The 25147-nt window shown below is 49.7% G+C and overlaps 9 protein-coding genes across 9 annotated transcripts; 6 read left to right on the forward strand and 3 right to left on the reverse strand.

The window, feature by feature from the left end:
* Positions 1-70: 70 nt before the first annotated feature.
* Positions 71-1125, forward strand: nctB (negative cofactor 2 transcription regulator complex subunit NCB2). Its single transcript, XM_026766398.1, has 4 exons — positions 71-183; positions 252-278; positions 431-690; positions 756-1125. Exons 1-4 carry the CDS (start codon positions 162-164, stop codon positions 873-875), a joined length of 429 nt encoding a protein of 142 aa, XP_026625918.1. The 5' UTR covers positions 71-161; the 3' UTR covers positions 876-1125.
* A 1359-nt stretch (positions 1126-2484) lies between these two features.
* Positions 2485-6546, reverse strand: BDQ94DRAFT_170595 (Hydantoinase/oxoprolinase-domain-containing protein; the record flags this gene model as incomplete). Its single annotated transcript, XM_026771527.1, has 1 exon — positions 2485-6546. The coding sequence occupies one exon, from the start codon at positions 6544-6546 to the stop codon at positions 2485-2487; it is 4062 nt and encodes a 1353-aa protein (XP_026625919.1).
* A 1504-nt stretch (positions 6547-8050) lies between these two features.
* On the forward strand, positions 8051-8464 carry BDQ94DRAFT_170596 (uncharacterized protein; the record flags this gene model as incomplete). The annotated part of the gene is made up of 1 exon (XM_026771528.1): positions 8051-8464. One exon carries the CDS (start codon positions 8051-8053, stop codon positions 8462-8464), a length of 414 nt encoding a protein of 137 aa, XP_026625920.1.
* Positions 8465-9756: 1292 nt separating this feature from the next.
* BDQ94DRAFT_178933 (uncharacterized protein) lies at positions 9757-11261 on the forward strand (the record flags this gene model as incomplete). Its single annotated transcript, XM_026773245.1, has 1 exon — positions 9757-11261. The coding sequence occupies one exon, from the start codon at positions 9757-9759 to the stop codon at positions 11113-11115; it is 1359 nt and encodes a 452-aa protein (XP_026625921.1). The 3' UTR covers positions 11116-11261.
* A 398-nt stretch (positions 11262-11659) lies between these two features.
* On the forward strand, positions 11660-13172 carry BDQ94DRAFT_144143 (Alpha/Beta hydrolase protein). Its single transcript, XM_026766399.1, has one exon. It carries the CDS (start codon positions 11904-11906, stop codon positions 13029-13031), a length of 1128 nt encoding a protein of 375 aa, XP_026625922.1. The 5' UTR covers positions 11660-11903; the 3' UTR covers positions 13032-13172.
* A 1528-nt stretch (positions 13173-14700) lies between these two features.
* On the forward strand, positions 14701-15918 carry BDQ94DRAFT_170599 (alpha/beta hydrolase; the record flags this gene model as incomplete). The annotated part of the gene is made up of 1 exon (XM_026771529.1): positions 14701-15918. One exon carries the CDS (start codon positions 14701-14703, stop codon positions 15916-15918), a length of 1218 nt encoding a protein of 405 aa, XP_026625923.1.
* A 1349-nt stretch (positions 15919-17267) lies between these two features.
* Positions 17268-19003, reverse strand: BDQ94DRAFT_178935 (putative chromate ion transporter; the record flags this gene model as incomplete). Its single annotated transcript, XM_026773246.1, has 5 exons — positions 17268-17902; positions 17962-18200; positions 18257-18526; positions 18591-18712; positions 18764-19003. The coding sequence occupies 5 exons, from the start codon at positions 19001-19003 to the stop codon at positions 17268-17270; spliced, it is 1506 nt and encodes a 501-aa protein (XP_026625924.1).
* A 782-nt stretch (positions 19004-19785) lies between these two features.
* BDQ94DRAFT_144147 (histidine phosphatase family protein) lies at positions 19786-20556 on the forward strand. The gene has a single exon (XM_026766400.1). The coding sequence runs from the start codon at positions 19796-19798 to the stop codon at positions 20426-20428; it is 633 nt and encodes a 210-aa protein (XP_026625925.1). The 5' UTR covers positions 19786-19795; the 3' UTR covers positions 20429-20556.
* A 96-nt stretch (positions 20557-20652) lies between these two features.
* On the reverse strand, positions 20653-23785 carry BDQ94DRAFT_178936 (S9 family peptidase; the record flags this gene model as incomplete). Its single annotated transcript, XM_026773247.1, has 2 exons — positions 20653-22935; positions 23503-23785. The coding sequence occupies 2 exons, from the start codon at positions 23783-23785 to the stop codon at positions 20894-20896; spliced, it is 2325 nt and encodes a 774-aa protein (XP_026625926.1). The 3' UTR covers positions 20653-20893.
* Positions 23786-25147: the final 1362 nt, after the last annotated feature.

A 25147-nucleotide genomic window follows, 5' to 3' on the forward strand; every position in this document is an offset into this window, starting at 1 on the left:
CGTTCCGTGACGAGTCCCTCCGCGCCGGGATTTAATCGCAGCTATTTATACCAACCAGTTGCTCCCCGCGCACCGTCTCAATACATACTTTCGAATCTGGAGTCAACATCCACCAGTGTGCAGAACGCGCGTTTCGTATATTCCCTTCCTTGTCGCCCATCATGTCAGATCGCGAATTTAGTGGTAAGTTCTTTGCCAGATTACTTCCTGGTGCGATATTATGATGTCAAGCTAACTTGCGATTTTCCTAGCGAACGACGACTTGTCGCTACCTAAAGGTATGTCGCCTTCCGCCGTGTTGTCGCGTCGCATCGACTCCCCCACTTTTGATGGCAGTGGGACTCGTCGCCCTTTGCTTTGCCTCCCTCGGACTCAGTATAAAATATAATCAAATATCCATTATATACTAAATCGCAAACCATACTCACAGCGACGGTTCAAAAGATCATCACCGAGATCCTACCTCCTTCATCCGGCCAGACATTCTCCAAAGATGCTCGCAATCTCCTCATGGAATGCTGCGTTGAATTCATCACTTTGATCTCCTCCGAAGCCAACGATATCAGTGAAAAGGAAGCCAAGAAGACCATCGCCTGCGAACATGTCGAGCGCGCCCTCCGTGATCTCGGTTTCAGCGACTACATCCCCGATGTCCTTGCTGTCGCGGAGGAACACAAAGAGCAGTTGAAGGTATGTGGCTGTTACCATTACCTCGTTTGTGGCATTGTCCGGCTAACATGGATCGATTACGCTAGTCGCGAGAGAAGAAGCAGAGCAAGATGGAGCAGAGCGGGTTGTCCGAGGAGGAGCTTCTACGGCAGCAACAGGAGTTGTTCCGCTCAGCTACTGAGAAGTATCACGCTGCTCCGGAGTGAAGGTTACGAGTTTAATATCCGGGAAGGCTAAAAAAGTAATGCGGTTAGTCTCATGCTGGTCATAGAGGGTCTGGTTCCGGAGTTCTTGAGACGTTTCCTACGACGGGGATTTGGAGTTCGGGTGGTTCTGGTATTATACGCTTTATACGCTTTGTGGGAAGGATTTTTATCACTATACTTTTTTTTCTATATTCTCCTGGCTGAGGCAGTCTTTCTGGTTCGTTATATTATTTATTGATGTGCATGGCGGTACAACGCAATCCTCTGATCAGAGGATATGGTCTATGTTCTAGTAGTGCTTATACCCATGGTAGTGACTATAGTTGACGTCCGGGAAATACCCACAGCAACAACGAAACATGGTATGTGGATATCTTGGTAGCATGGAAGTTCGTCTAGGTGTATAGCTGAGCGTTGCTCGGAGTTATCCTGACCTAGTACCGCTTACATTCTATTTTAATCGCTTCCTGCAAGACTGTTTGATTATTCTTTATCTGGAAACCTAGATCAGAAATAATCGGTACGATATGTCCATCCGATCGCTTTTGTGTTTCCGGATATTTATAGTATATCCTTCTCCCGACTCACTGTGAGATGAATTAGACACAACTACTTCCTGCTTTCGGCCAACCATGGTCTTCGTACTGACTAGCGGCGCACCGTGACTACAACTTCTGGCTACAAAAAGAAATAAAACAAGGAGCATACTGACTATGCTAGCAGCAGTTGAGAGGAAAAAAAGAAACGAAAAACATACAACAGAAGGGATTCGCTGGTGGTCACCCACCCAACTACTAACCTCCCGGCGTGTGGCTTAAGTACGGCTGAGCGGACGGGAAGCCCTGTTTTCCACACCCTGTGGTCGTATGTACCAGATCTTTCTATGCATAGGGTTATAACGTACTCTATTATATGTTTAAAATCCACTTAATTGGCGCCTTCTTATCCGCGGGTCGCCAACGACGAAGAAGTCCAGAAGAGGTGTTGGAGGTCTTATGGGCGGGTTAGCTGGTTACTGCGCGAGCTGAGGTGTATGCAGGCTATTAGTCTGCTTCGAGAGCAGTTATTCACTCAAGGGTTGTACTAGTTTCTCGTACTGAGTAGTACTAGTATGATGGCTGGGGTTTATCCTCGGGATCATACACTCGTGATATATATACGGGTAGGGCATCCATTCCTAGTGAAGAACTATTTCTGTTGATTTGCTTCAACATCGGGAAAGGAAAATAATATTCCCCCAATTATAGTCGACAACAAGGAAAAAGCACAGTAACAATGAGAATAGTACTATTCCCGATCGTCTGCTTCAAAGCAGAGAAATATGGTTCTCCATGCTGTCACAGGTACATGAACACCGCCTGCGGAGTGAATCAATTTGCCCGGAATATCCTTTTTCGGCCAAGTTCGTCTTCACCTTACCATCTATGCCTTCTTGAGACATCCAAATCACACCATGTGATACAACAACTTCTGTGGAAATATTTGAGGGCAAACTATGCAAAGGCCTGGACAATAAAGGAACCCAGGTGTGCTGTCATGCAGGGAATTTTCACCATGCTGTTTCCACTCGTGATTGACAAATCTTTGACACCTGCCAATTCATGAAGCATTACTCCAACTCCCACCCCCTCGCCTCCTGCATCGTGGCATACCAATCCTTCACATACTCCAGGCCCGTGTGTGGTCCATATGGCTCAACTTCCCACAGCGGGATCGGGGCAGCAAGCCCCGTCTCTTGTAAACATGACACCCGCAGCTCGTCCAGACTGCCTCCGCGGTCATAGATGCTGCCATCTGTCACAAGGCTCCGCATATCTGCCCTCAATTTTTCTGTTTCCAAAGTACAGACCATACCATCTGTATCGAGCAAAACACCATATCCGTTGCGTGCACCCTCCAACGTCACCAGTTTTCGACGGACATCCATCGCAACCCGCTCAGCGGGTCGAGTGAGAGGATCGCCCAATCCACCACCTCCCCATGTTACCCATTCCAACAAATCCCCCGGACTAACACGCACATGGTCGCATTTTGACGGCAGGACCTCCATCACTGGACGATCGGCACCGCGAGGATACCGATACAAGATCTTCCGCGAACGTTGTCCCGGCTTCCCCCCTTTGAGACCCCATGGTTTCGTGAACCACCGATCATCATGCAGGCTGATCTCTCCTTTCGCCAGGAATCGATACAGGGTTCGTTGCGCATTGCCTCCTCGGAAGTATCCCGGGCCACCACTGTTCGCGACGCTCTCGTTCGCCTCAATCCGAAGGGGGTAATTCAGCTCGATGCTCTCCGTGGGAATCGACTTGATGGCGGGGAACAAGCAATGACAGTCCAGTCCGTCGCCTGCTGCTCGGGCTGGAACCCCACCAAATCCAATCTGATATAGTTGATACCATTCTCCAGAGGGATAGTATCCCGAGTAGAAGAAATGGGGCGAGTCGCTGAATCCAGCTGCCGCTACATAGGCTTCGTTCTTCTGCCCGATCAGCGCTTGGATCACGTCCATGGTTCGACCTAGGAAGTGAGTGCGACAGGAAATTGCAGCAGGGCGAACTGGCTTTAGAACAGTGCCCTCGGGGATATGCACTTCAATGAGATCGTGGAACCCGTCGTTGATGACGGTTCCCGGGGCGGCAGCGGCAATGAGGTAGTATCCCACGAGCATCTTGAACATGGTCTCGGAGAGGTAGAAGTTGATGCTGTGCTCGCTCTGGGGAGAAGTACCACTCCAGTCGAACTTTAACCCTCCGGCACTGGTTTTCTGCATTGAGCATGTTACGGTCCAGGGTCCGACGCCGTGGCCGTCGTCATCGACAAAGTCGGTAAATGTGCTAAGTTGATCGTCGAATTGACGCTCTACAATCTTGGCTAGACCCGTTCGATTCCGAAGTAGGAGCTCCTGACAGGCAGCTAGATACACCTCGGTTCCGAAGCGGGTGGCCAGCTCGGAGATGCGCGTTGCTGCCATGCGACATGCCGTCACCAGAGCCGTCAGATCCGATCGATACCATGCCGGTTGACGGGAGTTTCGACATAGCAGATCGACTAGGTCACTGTTCATCACCCCTCGGGAGTAGAGCTTGATACATGGAATCTGGACTCCATCGTCATAGATGGAGGTGGCGTTGATGGACAGGCTTCCCGGAACCATGCCGCCGACATCGGTCAGGTGTCCAAATTGAGAAGCCCAGCCGATCAACCGATGTTCATGAAAGATGGGAAGAATGATAATCACATCGTTCAAGTGACTGACAGCCCCTTTGACCATGTATGTGTCATTGGTAATGAAAACATCGCCTTCTTCGATACTTCCCGTCCACACCTCAAGGAACTCCTTGATGAAGCTGCCGAATTGGCCCACGAGCATCTTGCCCTCTGCAGTTGTGATGACATTAAATTCGTCTTGCTGTTCGCGGATAGCAGGGGACATGCTGCAGCGGAGCATCAATTTGTCCATTTCGCCACGGATGCATGCCAGTGAAGACGCTACCAGAGTTGCGATGAGCGGGTTACTGCGCATCAAGTCTGCTGCTGATTCCGAGGTATGCTGCGTCGTTGGGGATGGTTGCTTTGCAATCGGCTGGATGAGAATATTGCCGAGCCGATCGATCTCACCTGAATAGCCTGGAAGAATCAGTGTGTTGCTGTCCATCTCCGTAATGATGCAGGGTCCTGTAACCCGGATGCCTTCGAGCGTGATCTTCTCTCGCTCCCACACCGTCGCTACCTGTTCTTGGCCCTCGATGATAATAATCTGCGTGCCAATGACGGCCGAGGATGTAGGCTCGCTAGAGTCTGCTTTAGGGACTACTGGCAGCTCCAAATCTGAGGAGCCGTCCTCGAGGGTCACGCCGATACGCATCAACTCGAGTTCAAAGTCGGGAAGACAATAGCCAAACTGCTGTTGATGCTTTTTGTTGAATGCGTCTTGTAACATACAACGCCAAGCCTGATCATCCAGTTGGATTTCGTCGGGCAAGAGATTGATGGTGATGGTTAGAGCCTGCCCTTTGTATCGGACATCGACCTCGTACGTGGCAACCAATGGCATAGGCCAGTCTGAACCACAAGACTCTCGCATTGTCTGTTCGCAGTGTTTTTCCAGTTCGTCCACCTGACGTCGCAGTTCCTCCGACGAGGTATCTCTCACCAGCCGAGTAAAGGTCACGGACTGCTCATGACTCAACTTGGTTGTCAGATCTCCCTGTGCACACAGAATGCCTGGAGACGGAGGGACAATGACGGGCCACGCGCCTAGAAGCTTTCCTACAGCATTGGCATGCAGAGGTCCAGCACCACCAAAGGCAACGAGTGCAAAGTCTCTTGGATCATATCCCTGTTCAACAGAAACCAATCGAACAGCACCATACATTGTTTCATTGACAATGTTAATTATGTTCTCTGCCGTTTGTCTGAGAGGAAGTCCCATTGCCGTGGCAAGCTTCTGAACCGCGGTCTTTGCTGCCTCTGTATCCAAGCAGAATTCTCCACCCAATAGAGTATGGGGCAAGTATCCCAGGACGAGATTTGCATCGGTGACCGTCGCTTCTGTTCCCCCTTTTCCATAACAGGCTGGACCTGGTGCTGCCCCAGCACTCTCTGGCCCAACCCGCAAGGTCTCAGTGAGCTCCATATATGTCGCGATTGAGCCACCTCCAGCACCAACGGTATGAATATCCACGGCCGGTGCACGAACTGTTAGGGTATCGACAACAGTATCTCGACGGATACGCGGCTTCCCATTCAAAATGAGCGCACAGTCCGTCGAAGTCCCCCCCATGTCGAGAGTAATGAGGTTTTTGTACGGGGTGCTTCGAGCGACCGCATCAGCCACGCCTTTGGCGCCTCCAGCCGGCCCAGACATCAAGATATTCACGGGGAATTCCCCAGCCAGGCCGACACTCGTCAAGCCACCATCGCTCTTCAACACCCGAATCGCCTCGGTCTCCGACGCCAACTGCTCGGACAGCTCGCGCAGATAATTCTGCATCACCGGCTTCACCAAAGCATTGGTACACGTCGTGACCGTTCGCTCATACTCGCCCACCTCCCGCAACACTTCACTCGAGCAATTGACCGACACCCCCGGCCCACATACCTCTAGAATTATCTTCGCAACAGCCTCCTCATGAGCAGGATTCTTATACGAACTCAGCAACGAAACTGCCACCGCCTCAGGCCTCTCCCGCTCCATCAACTCTAGCAAATCCCCCTTCAGCCTCTCGCCATCAACCTCCACAACCGTCTCCCCACTAACCGACATTCTCTCCGCACACTGAACCACCCTCTCCAGCGGCACCGGCGGCTCAGGAGGGGTGTAATAAAGCCACGCCCCAAGGCCCCCAGGAATCTGCGAACGCCTCACAGCCAGAATATCTTTATGCCCAGCCGTGACCACCAAGGCAGTCCGCGCCCCTTTGCCTTCCAACACGGCATTCGTCGCCGTGGTGGTACCATGATGAATGAACCTAAATGTCCCATCCCAGTTATACCGCTCCTTGAGAACCCGTCGCACTTTCGCGATCCCGTGTCTAATCCCGATCGTTTGGTTGGGCGTGGTGGGGACTTTGGCGCGGACTGTCTCCCCGTTCGGAGTGAAGACGCACACGTCAGTGAAGGTACCGCCGACGTCGACTCCGAGGCGGAATTCGTTGGTCGATGCCATGATCTAAACCAATTCGACAGTCGTTGTCTAGATGATGTCGTAAATACAGGGGAGTCAAGGAGTTAATAGGAATTGGGAATGGGCATAAGCATAGGCAGCTTATCTCAACTCATGAGGGGTATGTCGAGATCGGCGGAATAGTCATCTCTTGGCTGCAGATATGTGTGCCGTGTATGATGTATTCAGGACTTTGATGGGTTCAGCGGACCGGTTTCTTGAATGTCAGATGTACTTATTGACGAATAGGGTCGATGGTAAGCATGCATAAGTCTCGGAATTAAGCTACTTTATAAGGTAAGGTACCGCAATGTAGATCGTTACCGCTGCTAGAGAACTTAACAGGACCATGCGGCTTAAATAAAGAGGTATGAAATTAGTTTCGCATACCATATCTTATCTATGGACTGCACTTTTCGACCAATCGATGAATGTATGTATTGGCCCGGGATGCAACAACCCTCCCCCTTTCCCAGGTTGTAGGTACTTGCTAACTCGAGGACATTATAGAAACCTTAATGCAATTAGCTTATAAAGTTATACCAAACTCCACTATATAACTAATCCCAAGGAAGGGAATAGAGCATTCGACCATAGAGTGTGGAGACCATCATCCAAGATCATAAGTATCCGTCGAGTTTCTGGTGCTAAACGGTTCTATACTTCTATCGTATTGAATATCTAGTAGGACGTTCACTCGTCTCCACCAGCAGTCGTAAATCTTCAACTGTCATTTATCGAGTGTATTGTTGCAATTCCCCCGATAGTAAAACAAGTCTTCCTGGTTTACCCTACGCCCCGAGTCATGTCAGTCCGGAAGCGAAAAATGCAAGTCAGCGATGTGAAGCCCACTTCTCGTCCATTCAGCTCTAAACACTCCAACCGTCGAAACTCATTCCCTCCGATCTCGGCAGACCCTTTCAACGTACGTGACTTGCTCAGAACGGTGGACCGGAGAGCCCTGCTCAAGCCTCTATACTTGACGATCAAATGGATCCGACTAAGGATCGTATCATTAAACTGGAATCCCCGATTCGAAGTCAGGAGAAGGTTACCTTGGTAATATTTCCGGAGGAAAACGGTCACCAGACGATTGTGAGTATCGTCTTGAGCCCTTGCCCTTTTCCGTCAATCACGTCGTCGAAGGGCACTGTCGGTATCATACCCAAGCGGGTCTTGCTCTCAGCCGGAATTTGCAAGCAGTCAAATGATTCAGTCGACCAGTCCTGCTGCAACATCGAGGAGAGACGCCGCGGTATAGCCGCATATGCGTGCTCGAGGTGGTCGATGCGCAGGCGGAGATCCGCACGTGCCGATTCGTGGTCGGAGCCAATGTCCTTGTTCCTGCATAGCTCTCAAGCTCAGGGAGGAAATGAAAAAAATGGTTATTTTGTTCGATCTATTTCATCCCGGCTATAAATGATATGTTAGTGGAAGAGCTCCCACCCCGAGCAATCTCAAGTGTGACATTTCTCAAATTCGACAACTTTCATTATATCAAATTGCAATGGATGCTATCCAGCAATATTTCTACGGATTCCCCCAACCAGCTCCACACAAGCGCACTGAGCCTGTCAAGAAGCTGTGTTTAGGCTTGCCATGCACAGGGACCGAATCGCTAAGCGTGGATTTACAAAAACTAGGCTTTGACACATACCATGGTTGGGACCTGGTCTTCGAGCCTCATGGCCGCAAGTTACAATTTTGCCACGAACTAGTGAAACGGAATCACCACGGTACGCGCGACGGCGACATGCAGGTCAGCAGTGCCGAGTTCGACCTTCTCATAGGCGACAGGCAGGCTGTGATTGACTCCCTGTCCATGCTGTTAGCCCCAGAACTATTGGCCGCTTACCCCGGTGCTAAAGTGGTCCTCAACGGACGTCGTGACGTATCACAGATCGTTCGTGTAAGCCCGTAGCCCTGTACTTAGTGTGACCTCTTGTGGAGGCTATTGCGGCCGGCCGTGTCAACCAGTGTGGTCGTCTCAGCTGCTTGTCCGCTGCCGTTTCGTCGGTCGACTGTAGTACGCGGCTGCGGAGCAGCGTGTAGAAGAGGTAGTAGGGTTGTGCGGTGTTTAGAGAGATGGGTGGGTGGGTGGGTGGTGTAGGGGGTACAGCCGCATTCCAGTGTCCGGCGCGAGGCTGTCGTCGGGGTCGGGGAGGAGAGCTGGGGCGGCAGCCTTGTGGTACTAGCCAAGTCACCTGGCGCAGGCCCGGCTGACTACTGCTGGTGTGATCTGGTGGCAGGGACGGACGGATTCCGGAGATCACAACCTGGCTGGATGATTTAGTTGGGGGATCTACCCAGAGAGTTGGCCTCTGAACATTCAAGCTCAAAAGCTGAGACGTTTAGATGTAGATTTGAACAAATTTCACTGAAACTCGAACCTGACTGAGATGCCATTGACCCGTCACCTTCCAAGGATCGCGACATCTTTCACACTATGCATTGATTACCTACGACGCTAGTATTTGTTTGTTTTGCTCTTACAGGACGCTAGCTAACTATCTAGCTAGCTAGGTACCTAGTATAGTGGGGACTGTTCGAGTTCAAGTTGTCCCATGTCCGCGAATCATAGAGGGCAGGACCACGCACGGGCACGGTAGTGGGAGATGGAGAGGGAGACCTAGAGCAGGTGGCCTGATATGTGAATCTATGCCCAGGTGATAGATACGCCTTAGTACTCCACGCACTGATTAGCATTGTATCCGTTGTATACACCTGCCCGGGTGAGTAGTATCACACCGCTAGCCCTTTAACACTAGTTCAAATTTTAGAGAGCCTCTGTCAGAGTATCCCTCTTATAGTTACTTAGCCCACTGGCATCTATCCCAATGTTGAACCCCAAAACTTTGAAGACTGGGACAAGGGTAACTTTCAAGGTTGTGGAAAGTGTGCCGGTGTGGAGCCCGAGCATCCTTCGGTGGATTTATGTATAATTGTATTTTACTTCTCTACATATGTATGCAAGTGAATTTTTTTATTGGACGATCATAGATTACGTTTGTCGGAGATATCGCAATAACAAAAATACCGTATGGATACGTCACATACTGGAGCCTCTTCCAAGGTTCTCCACTACACTAGGTACCCCGGGTCCTGAGTCCTTTATAATCCATCTCATAGACCAGGTCGGTTTGATCCTCTCCTACTCTCACATCCCTCAGAATTCACAGCTAAAACAATCTTTGAGTTGGACCATTCAAAATCATGCCATTTGTGCAGACTAAGCCCGGCCAGTACGACCGGCCATTGGATGACCTGGAAATCTTCCATCGAACTATCGGCGCCACGGGTGCCAGTTTCCGAAAGGAACATTATTTCACCATTAGTACTCTTAAGCTTCGAAATAAGCCCGAGATACCCGATTTGAAACAAGCGTGGAAGGCTCTGCGGCACCTCCATCCACGACTCGCAACCGTTATCGACGAGACAGGTACTCTATGCAGATATACAGTGCCTACTCCAGAAGATATTGATCAATGGCTCGAGGAGACTTTTATCGTCCACCCAGAAGGTGAATACAATATCACTTCCGCTGAGAAATTGGCTCTCAGTCTTCCTCCCTCTCCGTTTTTCAAACTTCATTGGGTACCCGCATCGCGAGAGCTTATCTTCCGGACACCGCATTGGCGCACAGATGGAGCGGGTTTGATGATGTTGCAAGATGCTTTCCTGAAACTTTTGTCCTCACCAGCCGAAGAAATCAGTTTTGATGGATCTGAAATCTCGCGCCTTCCGCCGACAATGAATGAGCTACTTTGTTCTGGTTTTGAGGCTACAGAAGAGACTAAAAAGGCGTTTGATGCCGAGTGGCAAGCGGTTTTTGATCCCAGCCTGAAGCCACTGAGTTGGGTCAAACACGCTTTGCCTGGCACAATCCCAGGATCGACAGTTCGGCTCAGCCACAAATTCTCTAAAGATGAGACTAAGCAGCTTATCACTGAGATCAAGAAACGCGGGATTACCGTTACGAATGGTATGGCGAGTGCTTTCATGGTTACAGCAGCCAATCATGCGACCCCCGCAGATGGCCGCTTTATTCTATTGAACCCTTTCAATGTGCGGAGATATCTCCCAGTCCCTTGGAATGGCACAGCGGGTGCAGGTGCTACGTACCATACAGGTCGGCTGCAGAGTTTCAACCTAGAAGATGGGAAGGATTACGAGTCTGCTTGTCGGGCCGTGACCGAATTCTATGATCGGGGCATTAAAAATGCATTCAGCTTTATGCCGTTGCTTATCCAAGCTGCTACTTCTTTGGTGGACACTCCCGCTGAGGTTGCCAATTCAGGATATGGGTCAGCATCTGTAGATCTGAGCCAGCTTGGCCTCGTTGACGATTTACTTCAGACGCGTTACGAAGGGACAAGATATACGCTCGAGATTGAGGACTGGTGGACGGGAGTTGAATTTGTGACCAAGAAACTACAAGGATATACATGGACTCGTGATGGTCAGCTACACCTCACTCTTCATTTCAATGAAGCATTCTACCCATCCGAGGCTATTGAGAAATTCCTTGAAGAGTGGAGGTCAATTGTTGTCAAGGAATTTCTTCATCAATGAGTATCACGGTCAATACTTGAATACTGCATGTGGAGGGATATTTGAAAGCTCTGCCAAGTTTATGCTGTTTCACAGGTGTATCTTAGCACATGATTTTCTAGTCATAAAGAGGAATTGAATAGGCAACAAACTGATGGCTAAGAAACAAGAAACATCCTTTGTAACATTAGCGCCTCACGTAACAAGTGAAAGTTATCGACGAGGGGGCAGTGTTTCAATACATTCCTTCCAAGGTTAAGTAGTCTACTGTCCTAACAAATCAGATTCAACTAAAAATTTGCCCACCTGGGCGCTGCCGAGGTAGTAGTTGGCCATTATACAAGTGGGGTTGTATGTGTTGTCTAAACCGATCTAATAATCAAATTGATTTACAAAGTAATACACTAGTTGAAACGTTCATAGAATGCGCTAGTTGTGGGTCGAGGGAACAGGGCGCCGTACGGTCCGTTAGCCGCCAGGTGCACTTGTGGACCTCAAAGTTCCCGCCCCCTTCTTAATGAACTCGCTCGCATCCCCACTAGCGATGAGGCATGTCCTCCAACTCGTCCAGATTTATGCAAGTGCAAGGGTCAACCTTACAAAAGACCTACAACTTCGAGCGAATCTGGCTGAATTTGAAACTTAACCCCCACACCAAGTGGTCTAGCGCGGTGAGTGAGTTATTAATGGACCTTTCATCATCTTCTTCTTTCAAGGTTGTTACGGTCGCTATTATTACCCACAGAGCTATATGAGGAGTCCAGCCCCCCCAAACCTCGACAAGTGTACCAAGTGCTGGATCAATCATCATGCCTTCCAGGGCTTTTACCTATTTCTACACCGCGTACACGCTCGTCACCGCCCCGGTATGGCTGGCGGCCGCGGCGATTTACAACATCCCAAAATTCCTCCGGCCCAATGCTGCTTGGTCATGGAAAACTGCCTTTACGTCCAGTCAATGGACTGTGACAATGAATTATTTGACGACTATCCAGAAAGCCTGGCCAAAATCACTGGAAGCAGGCCCATTGGGGAATCAATTCATTGTGCTCAACCCCCAAAAGACCATCACCACGAAGACCAAAGAAGGCGAAGAATCAACTCAATCCGAAGTCTACAAGGGAATCACTTGCTCAGTACCGGGAGTGGAGCCCCTACCCGTTGGGGCTGTCTGGTTCCCGGAGGCCCCAGCTGAACCTCCACGGCGACTCATCATTCACTTCTACGGGAGTGCCTATGTGATGTTCGGTAGTCGTCCCGGGGAAACTGGCGAAGTAGGTATCAATGAACTCAGTAAAATGTCCGGATGGCCAGCGCTTGCCATTCAATATCGCTTATCTCGGGATAAGAAAACCACATTCCCTGCGGCACTCCAGGATGGAATCACTGCCTACGTTTATGCTCTCGAGGTACTTAAGATCCCAGCATCTCAGATCGTATTCGCTGGCGACTCGGCAGGCGGCAATCTCGTCGTGGCACTGCTCCGCTACATCAACGAGGAGAACCCGGCGCTTCCGTTGCCTCGCTGTGCATTTTTGTCGTCTCCTTGGGTCGACCTGAGCACTAAATCCATTGAGAATGTGCCCCGGAACCGCAATTACAACGCCGACTATGTCACACAGGATTTTCTTGACTGGGGCCGGAAGGCCTACACACCTGAGGGGTGGGATAGCAGTAACTCCTGGATTACATTTCTAGGAAACGAGACTCAGCTGGGTATTCCGGTCTTTGTCAATGCTGGTACATCGGAAGTCCTTTATGATGATATCATGAAGTTTGCAGAGAACTTGAGGAAGAAGGGTAATGAGGTTGAAGTGCTCGAAACTCCTAACTCATGCCATGTTCCTTATCGGCTTGGTAAGGATTGGGACCTAGAAGAAGAGCAGGCTATTTGCTTGGCGACTATGTCTAAATTTCTTGAGAAAACCGGTGCTTGAGTGGGCAGCTATATATACATCTTTTCGAAGCGCTCGAGATAGACCCGTCACCTGATCGAAATACATTATCTACACGAGTTAGAATATTTGTGCAACACCTTATGTCTCCAGTCTTTACGGAATCCATGCAACCTTGGAAACATCAAAGTGCAGTCTTCAATTTGTTCAAGTTGATGCTTGAGGTTACAGAGACTTGTGTTCATCTATCACACACATCGGGCTGTGTACTGGGAACTTTTAGCCCCCTGGATGATGCACAATTAGTCCCAAAGTCCTTCAGCAGAGCGCTATGGTACTGTAACTAGGCTGTAGGCAAACCTAATTGTCTGGGCTCACCCTACCTCACTTAGCAACTCCATTCATTGCTGAGTCTACCAGTGATAAGACTGGACACCAACCAAGCCTTCCCAGATGCCATCAACTTCTGCAAGAACCAATCCAGCTCCAGCAAATCGTCGGTAACTGCCTTGAGACTCCAGAGCGAGACGGAGAACATTCGAATTGAAGGAGTTAAAACAGCGCCGCGAAACATCGTCAAGGCTTTTGTGGATCGAGACCAAGATGTGAAGCTACTCCGGGAACGATCGGAATCGCTGCAGGCTCTCCCGGGAGTGAAGCTTCAGCGGGAACAACGGTATCCTATCAAATTGGATGCAGTCCGGAAAACCGACGTCTTTGACGATCTGGGAAAGGAGAAGAGCGACTTCTACGAAAATTTCGCTACAAAGGACAGAGGTTCTTAGATTAGATTAATCCAGTGGCTGAGCGGTGGAAAAGCATACAGGTCAATGGCGGTCTATCTGGCGAAGGAAAGCGAGGCCATGGCACTCTTAGCCACAGACTGGTCTATATCGGTGGCAAAGTAGTCTTCTCCAAAGTTTTTCAACACCAGCTCCGACCAGTCCGCCGCCACAACTGCCAACAGTACAGACATGAAGCAGCCAGATGTCGTCGCAATCGCATACGGCACAGAGTTCCGCTTCTCCGTCAACTCCCGGCCGTCCGGGCCCCGCCAAAAAAGCACACTTTCCCTTCCTGGTAACCAAGATTTGTCATTTTGCGCATACGCCAGCGCTGATAATACTGATACGTGAGCAATTGGTAATATGGAGCTTCTGGAACGTGTTCAACTTACAACGTACAATTAACCACATACCTAATTGGGTTAGATTAGCCCTATATAGGAATAGCGCATAAGAATTGTCTCAATATCTCGCTATATCCAACGATGTGCTTCCAAACCTTTGTCGATTTTGCCTCGTCAAAAGCGTCAAATCTCGTTGATTTTATCATGCAATAACCCTGCCAAATCTTGGATAATTCTATTCGATCATAGACTGTTCAAAGCGTTATAAAATGCTGATTCTTATGGTGCTATTCTCAATGATTTTGTCTGAGGATCCGCCAATAAATGCGCCATAGAGATCAATCGGTTTTGATAGTCAGTATAAACAGGTGTTCTAGGCTCATGACAAATATGCGATCGACCTCCGTCCAGAGATAACCCAGAATGGAAGTTCTTGCGATGTCGTGATTATTCGCTCACAATAATGTGGGTCGGGTAGTATATAAGAAGATTGAAAAACGCATTCTCTAAAGACAATTAGAAGGAACCCAAGTTGGCTCATATCCTCGCTCCTCGCCTTTATCGATTAGCCCCACAACAACCATGAAGACCTTCACTTCTGCCTTGATCGGTGCTGCTGCATTGGCACAGAACGTCAATTCCTCTCTTCTTTCTGGTCCTGCTGGTCTGGAATTCCCCAATGTGACCGGGTTGATCAATCATACCGTTCACGTTTCCAACGGCGGATCAGCCCATTGCATCTCTGGCATCGTTAAAGTCAACGCAACAACCGACAAAAACCTCAAGTTCGCGTACAACTTGCCCTCTAATCAGTCGCAAGTAACTCGGACACTCGTCAGCCTGTGGTCGTCAGGCGGGGATGGCTACGTGAAATCCCTCACGAACGGCACCCAACGGGTCACCGGCAGCTACGATATCGAGGCGACATATTGTCTGCCTGCAGGCGAAAACTCAAAGACAACTAAGGTCCAGCTCCTCACGCACGGTATTGGCGTGGACCGCCACTACTGGGACTTTGCCTCGGGATATAGCTACGTCGACACCGCCGCGGCCGCAGGGTATGCCACATTCCTGTACAACCGTCTCGGCGTTGGCGCATCGTCAAAGGAAGACCCATTGAATGCCGTGCAATCGCCACTTGAGCTGGAGATTCTCGAGGCACTGGCAAGCAAGCTTCGCCAAGGTACCCTTGGTGACCGCGCCTTTACGACTGTCGTGGGCGTAGGCCACTCATTTGGGAGCATCCTGACCCAGGGTGTCACCGCGGCTTACCCAAAGACCCTCGACGCCGCAGTGTTGACAGGATTCACACTCAATTCGAACGGTCTGCCTGGTTTTGGCCTGGGTCTTAATGCAGCCATTGCCTCGGAAACCCAGCCGTACCGCTTCAGTGGGCTCTCTGCTGGATACCTTGTCGCTGGAACGGCCGTTTCGAATCAGATTGCGTTTTTCTACGACCCGGGTTTTGACCCCGAAATCCTATCGCTGGCAGATGCCACCAAGGGAAGCTTCACGCTGGGTGAACTTTTCACCTTAACGCACGTTATCAATGCAACGAGCGAATTCCAAGGTCCCGTTGCGGTCGTTGCTGGAAATGAAGATTTGCCTTTCTGTAACGGGAACTGCAGTTCTCCGTCCAATATTTTGGCTGGTCTTGTGCCTGCGCTGTATCCGGAAGTATCAGAGGAGAATACTGCTACCTATGTGGCTCCTGCTGTAGGTCACGCCTTGAACTTGCATTATGCGGCGCCGGGGGCTTTCAACTTCATTCAGGACTTTCTCAAGAAGCACAATGTGTGAGGGTCGAAGATTGAGGTTTCATACAATCATGTAATATTTCACGCTGTGACCATATTTACTAATTCACCCCCTTGTCAAATTTGATGTACATATGCGCGTTCTTTGGAGTAGGGTTAGTCTACCACGTGCAGCCGACATCAGTTCATATCAATTCACATACATGTACCAGACAATGCCATTGAATCCATTTATCCCTAAACTTACTTGATATCTGTGTTATAAAACAGGATTGATCAGTAAACCACGGCGGATTATACAGGTATAGCAGAAGAATTTGGATTGTATTATTGTCATATAATCTAATATTAGATATAATATCTGCAACAAGTTCTTCTCATGTAAAATGCACGTTCAACGGCATGCATTTGACATGCATGCGACCGTGACATGAGTTCGCTCTCCACAACCACAGTCTCGCTACCAGTGAAGCAGATGCATTGGACACTTCTTTGAATCATACCCGCATGCTTTCTTTGTATAATTATTCTCGAGCCGCATACAGATCGGGACGAACAGCTAGGCTCTTCGTTAAGGAATCTTAAGGGCAATTAGCGGGCTGGCATCTCGATAAATCGTAATGATCGTTTCATTAAGCTTTCAATAAGAAGCGCCTTAGGGCGGTAAAAAGTATCCATCATAATGCTACCCAATTATCATGAGTAAGACATGTTGCCACGGGGAACGAGAGCTTCTGACTGACTAACACCCAGTATCATGCAATCCAGGACGGTTGAATTCATTATCGGCAAAAACCGAAACTGCTTCTCGATTCACGCTGCGTTGGCAAGCTTTTTTTTCCCAGGAAGATATTCAATTTTCCTATCAATACCGAAGTAGATGATGCCGACTTAGGCTGTTGCTGTGAATTCGTATTTGTGATGATTACTCCGTTCCGTTGCCAACTTCCGAACTCCATCAAACGGATGTCAACGAACCCACCTGGACTCCAGTGAGACGGTGGAACCCTGCGAACGTTTCCAAGAATATTTCCATCCAATGTCAATTGATGATTACAAATCTGACTTGGTTGAATAACCTAACTGGTCGACCTGTATTGGAGAAAAAAAAGTCGCATCACTTATCTTGATTTATTTGCCTGAAGTGTTCAAGGAGACGGACGGACGGCTCACATACCCTTCGATTTTCGCCCAACTATTCACGCTTGAAGCAGAAAGATCAACCCCAACGCAGAGTTTATATAACGACAGACGACAACGACAAAGCTTTATCTGTATTTCCACTTGACCTTCCATAACTTCGCCATAGACAAATTAAATATTAATTTGCGAATTAAAGACTTGGCTGGCTGCCAACCAGTCTATTCGCGTACCTACAATCCCTAGACTCCGTCACCAGGCAGGACTAACGACTTCATACCAACACAACCCAAGCACAGCACCTAGCACAATTGCAACCGCAGGCGGGATCTTGAACCATGCACTCTGGGCATATGTAACAGCGGCAATAACAACCCACCAGGGCTCCTTCCCCAGACTCTGCCCATCACGATCCTGCGGAGTTAGATATCCGATTTCCCAAAGCCGGTACACAGCTGTAAACACTAATCCAACAGCTGATGCATTCAGACCTCGGAGGAAGTCAACAATATACTTCTGTTTCCGCAGAACACGCCAAAAGGACTGGATTGCGACGGCGAGGGTAATTCCAGGAAAGAAGAACCCTAGCCCACCGAGGAAGGCACCGAAGACTGTCGGGTAGGATGTTGTTCGGACGGCAAGAGCACCGAGAAAGACTGCAAAGTTGAAGTTTGGGCCGGGGAAGGCCTGAATGATTGCAAGGCCGATGAGGAAGTCTCGACTGGAAACCCAACCCGGGTCTACGACGTATGACCGGAGCAAGGGGATAACGACGGGGCCGCCGCCGAAGATCACAGTGCCAGCTAAGTACATATTCGCGAAGAGTTCGAGAGATAGAGGCGGTGCGGAGAGTTTGGCTCTTGTGACAAGAATGGCGATGAAGGACGCTATGGTTCGGGGTCAGCCTTCATTCAGCGATAATGCAAATTCTCACACGGAAGCTTACCAAAGAAGAAGATAAGAATTGCAGCCCCTACACGGATCCGAATGATATGCTCCCATGCAGGTGCGGCTTCCCCTCCTTCCGGGGCCTGGATATTGGTTGAGTTCGGGGGGGATGCCTCTGCACCTGACTTCCTCATCCGTAGCATCTCTGTTCTAGCACCCTGTTCTGGGCTTTGCATGGACGAACTCTCGCGGCCTGCCGATCCAGGCTCGTCACCCTCCGGTTCGGGCTGCCGATTCCTATTTTTCCAAGCCATCTTGCCCTGAGAATTTGTTGATATATCCAACCATCCCACAGTGCCGTAGTAACACCACCCGCAACCATAAGAACTGGGAAATACCAGAGCGCGCTATAGCAGAGACCTGCGCATGCACCGAAAATAACCAGGATGCGGGCAATCTTATCACGGATCGCCTTTTCAGCTAGCTGGACGGCAGCGAGGGCAACAATGCCTACTGTCGAGGCATTTAGACCGGAGAGAAGAGCGTAGACTGCCGCGGGCAGTGTTTCGTCGATCCGTTGCACGCCGAGAGAGAGGGCATACATACCGACTGCGCCGGGAAGACTAGTAAAACTGATCAGGCCATCATTTCGAATGGCAAGGGACGCAATTAAAGCAGTAGACATACCACCATAGGACAAATGCCAGTATGGCCGGGATGAAACCAGCGTGAAGCAACGTCAAGCAGAATAGCATCTTGGTCGAACCCGGTCCCGGCAGGCCCTGACAGATAGCGAAAAGTTCTTGGTACTTTTACCTGTTAGCGCCTGACGATCCTGGACGTTATTCATGCATCCCTACCGTCTGCTCATCAACCCACTTTTCCTGCTCGACAAACCGCGCGTGAAAAATCTGGAAATGAACCGGCGGACCCCCAAAAGACGTAAATCCCAGATACCAGGTATGTCGCACGACCTCGCCCAAGCGCTCAAGAAGGGGCTCTTCTGCGCGTGCCGGGTCGGTTGCGCCGGCATGGCTGCGCCAGCTCCGATTCAGGGCCCGTAAGGACGAGATAGGCCGCGAATGTGTCAGGAGCAGCATTTTATATTGGGTTACAACTCGACATACGGTAATCAACTTCTTCAAAGCATGAGGAAACACGAACCGACCGTCGTTCAAGAGGAGATCGAGATTATATCGACCTCTAGGATAGTGAGCTAATTCAGTTGAACAATGAATTTAAGGTTCGAAATCCACCCGACATGGATCCAATACGAGGTCGGCAACTGTTCACATGTACTTAACATACATAAGTACTAGGTCCGCGGTCTGTCACCGCGAGCTTCTAATTGGCTGTTGCTTTTCGGGGACCTGTTCGGGTTTAGTTAAAGAGGCCAAACTTAGGTAGAAAAGGTGGGCCACGGATTGTCTGACTGAGAAGGACCAATTTGCTTCCTCACCTGTTCCTAAGTCGTCATCGTTGCGGACGGATCAACGCGCCATCAGTTGAACCCATGATATAGTTCTCAGAATTTAATGAGTCTCACAGCAAATATCGACAGTCCCGCAAGAATCGGGCGCAACACTAGGTTCGAGATAAGAGATACCTCGACGGCGCCAAGAAAATGTTCTCCATCTGAATGGCCAATGGTTTCATCCAGGGGGGAGCTAGTCGATAAGTAGGTTCCTGGGAGGGTCCAACCCATCCAAAGTTCTCTCAGTCTTCCTGGTCAACAGAGCTGATAATCATAGCGCTGCTCCGAGAGAAATATGTCACGCAATACGGCACAGAAATTACCACTTCGGCCCGAGATTTGCCGAGGGGTAATTGAGCTGTATTTAGAGCTAGCAAGACCCTGGATGGACAGATAGTTAGCACTTTTGTTCCTCAACATGGCCTCGAAGGTCCATCTCGTCCGCCACGCCGAATCGGTCCACAATGTCACTCATGACTTCTCTCAGTTGGATCCTGAGTTGACCCCTCTTGGCCTTCAGCAAGCTACAGGGCTCGGCCAGCTATTCCCCTACGCCCCCCAGGTGGGTGTTATCATCACCTCTCCACTCAAACGAGCTGTCCAAACCACCCTCACGGCTTTTTCGCATATCCTTGATAAACGGTATTTCGACCCCGACTCTGGGGACGGAGTGGAGAATGGCGCAGTCCTTTTCTTGGAACCAGATTTGCAAGAGAGAAGTGCCCTTCCATGTGATACGGGATCCCCAACTAGGGTCCTGGAAGCGGCTTTTCCGAGACTAGGTTTCCAGGATTTGGCTGAGGGTTGGCAAGTGAAAGAGGGCTTTTATTCTCCCGCCGACGAAGCTGTGGAGGAGCGGGCACAGAGGATGAGATCTCGTATTGCGGCAGTTTGCGAGGATCTGCAACACCAAGGACGGACGGACGTTGTGGTTGTAACTCACGGGGTGTTCATGAGATTCTTATTGGGAGACCCAGACATTGATCTGCCGAAAGCAGGCTGGAGGAGCTATGTTGTTGGAACTGGAACTGTCTTCTCGACGTGCTCGTGATAGACCTCTTAACTTATCGAAATACATTATCTACACGAGTTGGAACATTTGTGCAACACCTTATGACTCCAGTTTATGCGGAAGCCATGCAACCTTGAATTGCAATTAAATGAAGTGACACCGCAGCGTCTAAAATTATCATGAGGGCCAAACTCCCCCTAATAAACTTAGAATAAAAGAAAAGAGCATACTCTCCTGAGTTATTATTAACTAACAGTTGAATAAAAAATAAAAAAACAAAAACATACAACAGAAGGGATTCGCTGGTGGTCACCCACCCAACTACTAACCTCCCGGCGTGTGGCTTAAGTACGGCTGAGCGGACGGGAAGCCCTGTTTTCCACACCCTGTGGTCGTATGTACTTGATAAACAGTATGTCTGGGTTATATCATGCAAAAGGATGGTCCACAAGAAGAATAAGAATAATTATAAGCACAGTGAGGTTCCCTAGTAGGGGGCTAGAGTCACTGTAAGTTCCGATAACAAAACTTCCTTATCCGCTCCCACATATCAATGAGATGTCTCCTTTCAACAATAAAATGCCCTTCTCGAGGATAAGTCACCATCTCAACAGGTACATTGTTGTGAACACATGCGCGATAGAACGCGATAGCCTGTTCTAATGGCACACGCTTGTCGTCCTCTCCATGAAGAATCAGAATGGGAGTTTTCACATTACGCATGTGCCATAATGCGCTTCCCCTCCGACCATTTGTGTCGCCAATCCATCTTTTCTCGGGGCTAGTAACTGAGTCTTCTTCTTCGGGCTTTATATTCGTATCAACATCCCATGGAGCACCGCCAGCCACCTCACCCTGCATCCAATATGCATCGCTCATCATTGCCATAGAGTTCCATTCTGATATACCTGCCCCGCATATGGCTCCTCTGAATTGGAACTCCTCGCGAGTGACTGCAAAATAGGATAGAAATCCCCCCTGTGACCAACCAGCTATTGCCACTCGCGCAGGGTCTACGCTGCCCCTAGCGATACTGTATTTGAGCATGTCAATGCAGTCAGTGTAGTCAACTGTGCCAACTCCCCCGCGAGCGTAAGCTGCATGAGCTTCACCCCTACCGCTCCCACCACGGTAGTTGGGGCAAAGGACGGCATAGCCCATTGATACTAATACCGGAACCTCGAGCCAATGGCACACTGCAAAACCGGTAGTTACCCGCCAGTATGGTCCTCCGTGCGGGATGAGAATAGTGGGGAGCGGCCCATCCTCAAATTTGTATGCGGAGGGAACATACATCATTCCGTCAAGGTAGTATCCGTCTCTCGCGTAAGTTGAAATTGACCACGACTTGGATATTTCTAGAGCGGCGATGGAGGAATTATGGGCTGACAATTTGACTGGACCGGTAGATTTCGAGATGGAGAAGACTTCTTCGGGATTTGACCCGTCACCCCTCGTGATTGCAATGATATCACTACTGCCCGTAGTTTTTAAGACGTCAAATGAGCTCATCTCACACTTTTCGCTATAGGCCTTCGTACGAGTGCCATCATCACTGATCGAGAAGAACTCATCATTAAGATACCTCTGAACACGGTAAGATAGGCAGGATTGATTTTTCCGGAGAGTGATGCAACAGTGTGTTTCACCGCCATCTTTTCGCTCTGTATATGAACCGTGTTCGATATTAAGTTCGTATAGCGAAAGGGATGTTAGGCAGTGCGTCGGGACATGACCTGCAATGAAGAAGACACCACAGTTTCCCCATGCGATCTGGCTGATTGGGCCGGGGAACTGGGCGACTAGTTTCTCCTCCGATCCTGTGATCGATGTAATCAGGATTTCTGCACCATAAAAGCCAGCTGAATTGATATCCGGCCCTTTATGGGCAACAAAGCAGATATGTGTAGAATCAGGGCTCCAAGTGAAGTCATGAACATGTCTATGACCGGCGACAATAGTCCTGATCTGCCCTGTTGCTACATGGGAAATTCTCAGGCGGGAATATTCCAAGTCTTCCCCCCAAACAGTTGGATCATCTTTTACTTTCTCCTTTGAAACCTGTTCTTCCGTCTTCTCATCCGAACTAGTATATGCGATACTTGTGCCGGTGGAATTCCATTCAAAGGCTACTATTGGCTTCTCGCAGTCCACTGGCGTTACGGGATATGCTTCGCCGCCATCGACTGGCAACACATATATGGCTGAGCTTTTGCCCGGCCGGTGCCGATCCGATTTGAAGGCAATCAATGTTCCAGCTGGAGACCATTGTGGCTGTTCGTCGTTGAATAAGCCCGAAGTGAACTGGCGACTGCTGTTTTCTTTGTCGACTGTCGCGATCCAGATTGGTGAGGTGGCGTGGTCGCCTTTCTTGCTGAGAGGTTGTAGTGCATAGGCAATCCTAGAACCGTCGGGAGAGATGGAGAGATCACGAGGAACTTGGAGGTCGGCTAGAGCCTGTAAGTTCAACTGGGCCTTGTCGTTTGGATCAGTAACCATTTTGATTTCGAGTGTTGGGTTGGAAAATCGACAGGAGAGGGGAAGTCCTAAGATAAGTACGAGGTCTGAGGGATTAATGTCGTTGCCTTGCTGTTGGAGTCGGATATATCTCCGATCACTTCGGTGTTGGAGACGGAGTCCGGGAAGCTCTTTGAGCCCACCTAACCATAATAGTCATAGCGACAACAAACATGTTCCATCATGCAAAATCTAACCTCCCATTTGCGTCGGTGTAGCAGGACCAAGCTATATTTTAGCTACTGATCGAGCGCTCTGCATCTGAGCATTAAACACGGGACCATATCCAGAATTTGATCAATTACTCCGCCCCCTGTACTTCTCTAACCATGGGAACGTGGTGGCCATTCGAGCACAAGAAAGCGACCAGAGCAATATATTGGTGATCTTAGATTTGAGGCTAGACAACAGTAATATTATCGCAGGCGAGAGGGAACTAGTAGTGGTGACATCTGTTGACATTTTGAGACAATTCTGTGTCTTATTTCTCGCATATTACACCTTATCCTCCACCGTGAATGTTCGAAGAACGCTAACCTGATGCTTATGCCGCACCTCTTTGCCGGGCAGGTGTCCTGTCAGATTCTCTTGACTACCGGTTAAGTGGCCCCTCCCCAGCGGTGTCGACACAGACGTGATAACCCCGTGAGCGCGCGGATTCTCCGCGGACAGATCCGGCCTCCAGTACTTCAGATTGTCTTGGGTGACCGATCTATTCGGCATGGAGCTTGACAATGCATAACCGCCCGCGACGTAGTCTTCCTGCCGCACGTAATGTGGCTTATCCAAGCGGTATGACGAACTGCCATCGAGGAACCAGCGGAAGAGTGGGCGGAGGGTAATGAGGCTGCCGGCGATGATGGCGAGGCCGGTTTCCATGACGGACCAGATGGCGATTTGGTAAGTCGAGTCTGCATTGTCAGCCAATCCTGCTTGTGATGGAGTCGTGGAGAAGCTTACAGAGGAAGTCCGCGTCGGCGTAGTGCTTCAGGTACGGGAGTCGAATAACCACAGCCACGCTCGCACTGTTGCCCTGGTTAGCTTGTCCCCATTTAGGTGTGTGGAAATTCACATACACTGCTCCCAGCCCGAGGATCGCGCCCAACGCCACCTTTGTGCGCGGCGACATGTGCAGCCCCCAGATCAACGCCGCTGGGAAGATCCCAAGCGTAAAGTCACAGACAATGGAAAGCGAACTATAGATGTATGCGATGATGAGGAGGGATATTGGTTGGCAAGCACGTGCCCGAATTGAGTGGGTTGACCTGGCCCCAAAAGTACCCGATTGGCCGACAATCGAGCAACAGAATAAGCCAGAAGACGAGACCAATACATATCACGGTTCCTATGACGGTCCAGAGAATAAAGCGGTGCAGTGGGCGAACGGCCAGTCGAAGGAGAGCAAGGGCAATGGCTACTTTGGCGACGGCTGACGCCCACAGGTAGAGCATTTGTCCAAGCCACCAGTACTGATAGAAGTCAGAGGAAGATAACAAAGAGCAGAAAGGATATTGGTGAAACGCACTATCATCGCATACTGCAATGCGTGCAGACTATCCATGAGATTCCCACTCTTCAGACTGAACGACTCGAAGTCCGCGAGTGTGTGGCCAATCCCAGCTTCCGGTCCCATCATGCACAGCACGCCCAATGCTATAAATAGCGCCTATTACAATCAGTCAATCTTTAATATCAAGTGTCCATCAAGGATAGGATGGAAAGAATACTTACCAGCGCCGTCACCACAAGCGCGTCATCCCACCCAAACGCACGCAGAATGTACAGACGCACAAAGCACCGCAGCGAGACACAAATGATTGCTAACCCAACTGTCACAGCCGAGACGATGAAAATCGCCAGGCTGTGGCCAACTAAAGGCAGGGTATATTCCATTCTGACCAGCAGAAAGCGGGGAACTCGTTTGGTCAACCGATTCAAAAATCACGTACTGGAGCAGGGGGGAGAACGCCCTTATGCACCTTTGTACGACCAAAAGCGCGGATCAAGAAAGGAAAATAAAGGATCGGATCAGCAGAAAGTTAAAAGCCTATCTGCTGGGGGAACTCTAAGTGGTAACGGTGCATATCGGCAGCAGCAGCCGCGACTCGTGGCTCTTGGACTGGGCGTCGGCGATGAAACAGTAAGTCTGGCTGGGTCTATGGAGTGTAGAGGTCCGATTTATAGCACCGAAGTCGATGCAAGTGATATTTCTGTGCATCTTTCGAAGGTTTGCGCTAGAAA

The sequence above is a fragment of the Aspergillus welwitschiae genome, assembly GCF_003344945.1.
Source record: "Aspergillus welwitschiae strain CBS 139.54b unplaced genomic scaffold BDQ94scaffold_17, whole genome shotgun sequence".
Classification (NCBI taxonomy): Eukaryota; Fungi; Ascomycota; class Eurotiomycetes; order Eurotiales; family Aspergillaceae; genus Aspergillus; species Aspergillus welwitschiae.